The 8,258-nt window shown below is 36.7% G+C and overlaps 1 protein-coding gene across 1 annotated transcript; it reads left to right on the top strand.

The window, feature by feature from the left end:
- The first annotated feature begins 2,250 nt into the window (after window positions 1–2,250).
- Window positions 2,251–5,958, top strand: LOC116257322 (transcription factor bHLH75-like). The gene is made up of 6 exons (XM_031633937.2): window positions 2,251–2,745; window positions 3,279–3,416; window positions 3,547–3,612; window positions 4,004–4,072; window positions 4,169–4,249; window positions 5,526–5,958. The coding sequence occupies exons 1-6, from the start codon at window positions 2,377–2,379 to the stop codon at window positions 5,616–5,618; spliced, it is 816 nt and encodes a 271-aa protein (XP_031489797.1). The 5' UTR covers window positions 2,251–2,376; the 3' UTR covers window positions 5,619–5,958.
- Window positions 5,959–8,258: the final 2,300 nt, after the last annotated feature.

The following is an 8,258-nucleotide window of genomic DNA, read 5'->3' as shown; positions in this document are numbered from 1 at the left end:
AGTGAGCTCTCCCTTTTACTTAAGTTGTGCACATAACCAACTTTGGCTGCAACCTCCGTTTCCCTCTGCCTCATAGATCCAAGATTAGGTCGAATTTTGAAATGGGGATAGCATTTCTTCGGCTTATCAACACATCCAACTCAATTGACCTAGGATTACAATGAGAATCCAATTTATGACTGGAGATGGCCGTCGCCAGCCTGCCAGCCCTACAGTGGCTGTGCAGCTAAACAATGGTCCTCGAACCGCGATTTCTAAGTATCATGTTGAATAATATCCTAAAGCCAACCTTTTTACATTTATATTCGCGTTACCTTCAGCCCATGCTTCTCACACAAGGACGTCTCATGATATGCTATAAGTGACCCTGTCGGTTAAGCAAGTACTGAACCTGACCTAGCCATGCATTCTTGAGCATTTTGAGCTTTTATTTGTATGTAGGAAAATTGAATGGTGACTCTACATAGCTTGGATTTATGAGGATAGATGATTGAGAAGAAAAACAAAGAGAAAAATGTGTAAGCTAAATCATATTTTTCTCTTTATTTTTCTATGAGTTGTGTATCATTATGGATAATGGTTAGGTTTGGTGTCTTCTTAACATCCATTAATTTTAGATTCACTATTTATGGACTAATACTGGGAGATGCGTACTTTCGTTTATATATATATATATATATAAATGAAAGTACGCTTCTCCCCGTATTAGTGGCCGAGGCAACTGAACAAACAATTGCCTCTTACTTTGTTCTTTAAATTGTTTGTAAATTTGTCGATGGTTTACAAGCAACCGATTGTCTGTTGAATAATTACGGAAATGCATTTAACCAAGTACCTCAAGAAAACTACCAACTTTAACGGTCTTTACTATCGTTTAGTGAATACTAAAAGATCGAGGCACCCACTCCCAGGGTTGGGGGCGAAAGGGGCTTTGTCATTTTCTCACATTTTTTTTTAAATTTACATGTAAATTTTAAAAAATGTTATTGATAAAAATAATATTTCAGTTCCTATTAAAATTTTGAAACTATTATTCAGTTCCCTCATAAAAAATTCCTGCCTTCATCCCTATATACTCGCGGCTCCTGCTATCCTTGTTTGTAGTGATATATATTTTCTAATTTTTTCCTTTACTTATATTCTTTGTTGTTTGGTTCAAGCGGTCACAATATTTTAATGAAATTAATCTTGTATCTTGTGCATGTCTTGGAGGGCATCTCATTTTATTGTAAACCTAATAAATACAACAATATAAAAAAAGGAAAAAGCAAAATTTTTTCATTGTTGAGCCTATTCTATGTTGCCCATGATTTGAAAAAGGGACACCCACAAATTTCCTTATTTTCTCACTATGGACCACACTTCTTACGAAACTAAACCATCAAATAAGGAAATCCAGACTATCGTTAACCTAAAAAGCAAAAAATGTTCACTAAAATCATGAGGATGTAACTAACAAAGAACAGAAGATAATATCAAAGGTTAATTGCAGCTAACACTGTCTACTTTTTCAAGTCAATTAATGAAAATTTTATTCAAACCCTTATTAAACAGGTTTTCACAGCCCACAAAAAGTGTGGAGCAGTTTATACGTTGGGCCACACGAAGGGAGGCGTCTTATGCTGGAGGGGGCCGGTCTTATGCCCCCAACCTTAAAAAAAAATTATATTTACTTTTGAAGACAGTGGCGGAGCTAAAAAAATTTCTTGCTAAGGAGTGTTAGTAATAAATTAAACTTTTATGAGGGCATCAACATTTAGATGAAAAAAATTGCCTTATGAAGACAAGTATTTTTTGTAGTCTTATGTGGACAATTGCCCACACTTTATCCAGACCTGCTTCCGCCACTGCCCGACAAGCCCATTGTCAGGGCCTGCCAAAGAACATGTAAATGCGGCGTAAGATGGCTTCTTATGTTTACCCATAATACCAAAGTCCTTTTTTAATTACCAAAAAATAGGAGCAAAAATGAAAATCTTCAAAAAGAGGAGGGAATACTAACTGGGTAAACCACGAGTGATTATCTAGCCAGACTCCATAACTTCAATACTTTTTAGTGGGGCATGATTTTTGATGTATTGCATCAGAGAGTCCACCACCGAGGGGACACAAGAATAAGAGGCAGAAGCTGTCACTAACATATCATATACGTAGAAATACCATTTGTTTGTTTATACGGATACATCCACTTGTGCTCATGCCCAAACGCCCATTATAAATTCTGACACTTGTGGGAGAACAATCAAGAGGGCTCAGCTAGAGAAAGCGAGCAAAGAAAAATCTCTTATCATCAAATATCAATTCCTTTCTCCCTCCGCTTCTTATTCAAACCCTACCAACATCCACTGCTGCAGGCCTGCAAATTCTCAATATTCAATGGCAAACTTTGCTTTTGCACCACAAAGCATGTGTGACACTAATTCCTCCTTCAAGTCTTCCTTCCCCTTCACAGAGATGGACTTCATTAACCAGTACAAGGAGCTACAGTCGATGATTTTGGACAATTCAAATCTTAATGTGATGGGGATGATCTGTAGCAACCAAGATGATGGCCTCTCCAAAAACTTCGCCAACAACATTAACAGCAGCGATTGCACCAGTTCTTTGATCAATCCTGGACCATTTGGCAGCGTATTAGTCGATGGTATTCATGAGCCGAAGACAAAAAGCACCAAGAGAAAGAACACGGCGGCGTCTGAGAGCAGTTCTGGACTGTCTTTCGAGGAGAAAACTGCATCGAAAAGTGTAAGCCTTCTCTTCTAATTCTCTCATAATCTTTTATGTTATCGGGGTTAGTAGTTTCCATTATCAGCTTCATAAGTTGGGAAATTTAGTTAATAGGAATCACTTAAAATAACAACTAGCTCATGCGGAGGTTTGATTGATTGTTGTATGACGATTGGGTAGTTGGTCTCGGATTAGATTAGACAGATCCCAAATTTCAAGAATATCTGTTGCTGTTCTTAGCATTCCTGTTTTTTGTGTGAAACATCAAGGCTTAATTTCAAAAATCAGGTTCTACCTGTTGTGCCATATTTCGCGAAGCCCATATTGCGGTGCTTTAATTTTTCTGTGACTCTGAGAAAGTGTGAGACGACTTGGTTGTAATTAAATATATAACATAAAAAAAAAAAACACAAGACTCCTGTTCTCCCTTTTTTCTATTGATTTCAAATTTTCAACTGGTCTGCACATGGGTTTCTGATAATATTCTTCTGCTTCTTACTCTTTAGCTTATGTTTTCAAGTTCTTATTGGCTTGCGTTGAAACTTTTGCAGAATTCAGGGAGAGGAAAAAGAGGGAAGCACACTGTGCTGAACAGTACTGTTGGTGGAGAAGTTCAGAAACCAAAAGAAGTCATTCATGTCAGAGCAAGAAGGGGCCAAGCGACAGACAGCCACAGTCTTGCAGAAAGGGTAAAAGACCTTTTCAATAATTCATAATATTGCCACCTAAAAGTACTGTAGCCATTCTGTACCACAAGCTTTCAGGATAGGAAAGTCGAGGTTGTGTCGGTGCAACTTACCAAGTTTTACATCGATTCAGGTGAGAAGGGAAAAGATCAATGAAAGAATGAGGTGTCTTCAGGACCTTGTCCCAGGCTGCTACAAGGTGAGAATATTTCTCTTCTTTCCCTCTCTGGTCACAATCACGAAGAAAAAACATGAGGTTTTTAGCATCGTTTTCTTTTAAAAAAGGGTGATGAATCATGAAGCCTTGCTTTCTCTTCAAGAGCACAAGAGAAAAAAGGAAAAAGAAAAACATTCTACAATACTAGCCAACAGTGGATCTCTGTAAACGGAATCAGCAGTCAATCTCTTTCTGCATATCACAGTGATATTTTAATCTACATATTCTTGTGTTGAGTCGTGTCATACTGTTAAACTTAACAAAGAAAGGAAAAAATATGGAATTAAATACATCCTGCATGCATCAGCGTGACATAGACTTTTCATGGTTCATGATTATTTCATGGGTCCTGATGCCGACGTATTCTTGTCAGACAATGGGTATGGCCGTCATGCTGGATGAGATAATTAACTACGTGCAGTCATTGCAGAACCAAGTTGAGGTAAGAATGAAACAGATAACATATTTCTTTCCTGCAGTACTTTCAAGTTTGCTTAAAAAGATGCATCATCTTATGTGCTGTTTCCTTTGCATTTAGTTCCTGTCTATGAAACTATCGGCTGCAAGTTCTTGCTATGACTTCAACACAGACATTGGATCAGCTGATGAAATGCATCAGGTGAGCAACTCAGGGAGGATATTTTTGAGTTAGTGTGCTTATTGATTGTCATTCATTTTTGTATTAGTGAATGCCATTTCATGATTAAAATTTAACTTTTAAGGGTCCCATTCCAAGTTGGTGTCTCAACCCACAGTAGAAAATTGTTTCACATGTTTTCTATAGTGAAAAATATGGTTGTTCATTTTACAGAAATAAGCTGTAAGATAGATCTAGAAATCAGAGAGGAACCTTTCTAAATAAGAAAAGCGGCTCAGATTCGCTTGTTCCTCTTGTATCTTAAGAGGTAAGCAATCTCATAGCCAATGTAATCATCGTTCGTGACATATTTTTAATTAACTTGACGTTAGTTCATTCAACTCATATTAAAAACAGAATGTTTTTTGTGGATTAGTGAAAAGAAAAAATTGAAGGGTCCACCGATCAGGTGCAAAGTCCCTAAAAAAGAGAAGTGCTGCCGTTAACGTATCTTTCCCTTCCCTTTTGTACAGAAACCAATTCTTGAGGGCGTTTGTTGCAAGCAAGCGTGCAAATCTCGACACGCTTTATGAAGCTTTGAAAGGCAAAAAACAAAAAAGAAACTAAAAGAAGAGAAAGGAATATTACTAAAAGCTACATCTTTGTTAAACTGTAAACTAGGTTTAGGAGAAGATTTATGCCATTAAGCCATGAAACACAGCGAAGCTCAATTTAAAATATATTAAGTCCAATCTCTCATCAAATGACAGTGGCTCTTGTTGGTGAATTAGAGGCAGATCCAGGCCTGCTAGAATGTTGAAAACCATATGTATAATATGGGTTATAGAATCGGTGAATTGCAAAAGGTCCCAAAACAATCAACCAGCATAACTCTAGACGAAGTTAATTTGATGCTAGGATTGATGGAAGACAGTTACATTATCTGAAAGGGACGTTATTTTCCTGGCCGCTCACTCAACAGAACAGCTTCAAATAATAATAATCACAATAATGATAATAAAAACAATAATAAAAATGATGATATTGATGGTAAAGTTTAATTTATTTTTATTCACATTAGTACTATCATTATCACTAATATTGTTTTGTTTGTGAATATTGTACGACAATTCATATCATCCAGCCGCATGAATTAATATTGAAAAATAGTCTTTTTTCCCCATAAAGCTACATAAACCATATTTGAAAAGCTTAGATTTGTTGCAGGGACGTTGTTTATTATTCCATTATATGCTTTCGAACTATTTTCCATCAATTTTTGTTTGCATAGTGACGATTGGAGACTCAATGAATGCAGGCTGCTAGAATTGGCTGGGAAGTGCAGGGCCAGTTGGGGGTAAAAGATGGGCATGGCGACCTCCCTAACTTCACCTCAACATACTCCCTCTGATGACAAGATTCCGTCTCGCTCTCTTCCCGAATCTACTAGACGTACACTCACAAATACGAACGAACTTTAACATGTATTCACATCATAGAAATTAATTTTCAATCCCCAGCATTCTTCTATTCCTCATTGGAAATGTTCAGCTCCCTGAATCCAATTAATGGTACTAAACCATTAGCAATGTTGGAATGTGTTTGATTCAATCTGCTGGAAAATATTTTGTCAATTTGATGTCATAAGCAATTGCAGCAGTGCCAATGGATTGCCATCTTGATCACTTTGCTAAATTGATTGTAAAATTAATCATGAATTAATGAGAAAATGATTATTTTCGTTCAACTTATATATGTACGAATAATTGCAATTGAAAATAAACAGCTAGCTGATATTTGCATAAAAGGGGATTAGTGACGTGATGTTTGTTGCCTCACGTGGTTAGTTGAACGCGTGATAGTCCATGTCTCTCTAGCTTCTTAAGTTTTCTTGTGCCCGCTGGCTATGTAATAAAGAAATTAAGGGAGCAAAGCTCGAAGGAGCTGGCATAGTGGGGCATGCGAGGATGGCTGTTAGGCGGCAGCCATGGTTCAACTTCTTTGAGTGTCATTCTTCGAACAAACCATCATGATATCTGTAAACTTAACTTGGAGGAACAAGGTCCAAGAAGTCTATTTCTAATTAAAACTAGGGACGGCTATTTTTGTGATTGCACAAAATGTGGAGTTAATATTCTAATCACAGGAAAGAAGATCACAAATTAAGGCGCCAAACCCTTTTATAAGGAAAGCTAAACAAATGGAGTCAATTTTTTTTCTTTTAGACCATTCCCAAGGAAAACTCAGACCTAAAGTACCTGTTCCAAGAACAAGAATCAAATGCGCACTCTAACTGTCCCTAAATTAGGTGGAGCAGAAGAAGAATGAAGAGATAATTGGCCTAGCTCCCCTACCAATAGATATGATTTTGCCTTCAACCTTCATAGTTGATCAATGTAGGTGGAAATGACAATGGAGACTTAGCTTATATTCAAATTCGTTGTTTTTGCTGGCAATTTTTTTCCACTGATGACCATTCAGGTTCATTAGATCCTCCAATTTTAAGAAAAAAAAAAACTCAAAAGAAATATCCAGCCAGTTGATTAGAAATTTGAAACAAAATGTACAGCTATATACAATATAAACAGGGGGGCCTAGAGTGGTGAAAAAGAAACACCACAAGCTACACTACCCGGCCTCCATGAAACATAAAGATTGCCCCTATCCTTACTTTCACTTACTTCTAAAGGCAAAGATAAGAAATTACCAATTAAAGGAGGGACACCAGCAGCATGAATGATATTACCCCTATAATGAATACTTGAGTAAAAGAAATTGTTCAAAGTGTAAACAACACATCAAATTAGGATTTACAGCAATATGGCAATGTGCCAATGTTCTCGTGGGAGTATTCCTCAATATTGTTGATATTGGTCACTCATTACAATCATTATCACATGGGTCATTGCCATAACAATGTCTTTCTCAACCATGGCTCTTTCTACACTTAATACACAGTACTTTTACCATTTTTACTTAGCTGCCTCAATGTTTTCCACAAGCTTTGCTTTTCTTCTTGAGCAGCGGTGGAAGAATGGGAAACCATGTGACCAATGATTGCTTGCTTTTTTTCTTCATCGTGACCTTCATGCTCACCATTCATGATCCATGCTGTAACATCTCCCCTCAAGTGCATGGAGATGACAATCACATGCAACCTGTCCTTGCAATAACTAAATTGTTAGAGGCTTTGTAGAAATGTCAGAAATTTGGTCTTTTGTGGATATGTGATGGATTGTAAATTGCTTTCATGCAAGTCTTTCCCCCACAAACAACAAATCAAATTTGACATTTTAGTTCAACAATGAAACATAACATGAGATCCTAGACACACCGCTACGATATTGTCACACAAATGAATAGGAATTTGTGTTAGTTGAATTCCAAGATTGGTCACAAAATGGTTCATTCACAATACTTTAGATGTTATGTTGGGTAGAGATCTATATTCAACTGCAATGCAGCAATGAGAGACCACTATTTGCTTATTTGATCTATAAGATATAAGAGTGTACCCGGCCAGCAACACAACTTATCATATAATGGACCATTTGTCAAATGAGTGTCCTTCCTAGTCTATGTCTATAAACACAAGAGAGAAAAATTATAAACATTGTGAATGCATTTGATGGTAGACCAATGTCCATCAATGGGTGTATTCATAAATGAACCCTGTTTACAACCAAACTGATATCTAGTCAGGTCAAAGTAACATATTGTAGAGCTTCAATTATGTTTCCATAAAGTGTGACATCACTGAACATGACTTCCAAATCCATTCCATTTTAACTCTTAAAAGGAGTTCCAAAATATATTTTTATTGACACAAAATGATGCCCCTTACCACCACTTTGCTTCAATTTCTAGTAAATAACTTCCGTAATTCTTTGATTGCAAACTCATTTCCCAGACTTGATATCAATTTTGACATTGTATCTTCCTGGTTTCTTAGACAATTATATCATCCACATAAACAATGACAAATATATGAATTGATCATTATTGAGAATAAAAAGAGAAATGCCAATTTTAGCAATATGCAACCCAAGAT

This window comes from Nymphaea colorata, chromosome 7 (genome assembly GCF_008831285.2).
Source record: "Nymphaea colorata isolate Beijing-Zhang1983 chromosome 7, ASM883128v2, whole genome shotgun sequence".
In the NCBI taxonomy this organism is placed as follows: Eukaryota; Viridiplantae; Streptophyta; class Magnoliopsida; order Nymphaeales; family Nymphaeaceae; genus Nymphaea; species Nymphaea colorata.
The sequence above is the reverse complement of the archived record's forward strand: the minus strand, read 5'-3'. Positions and strand labels throughout refer to the sequence as shown.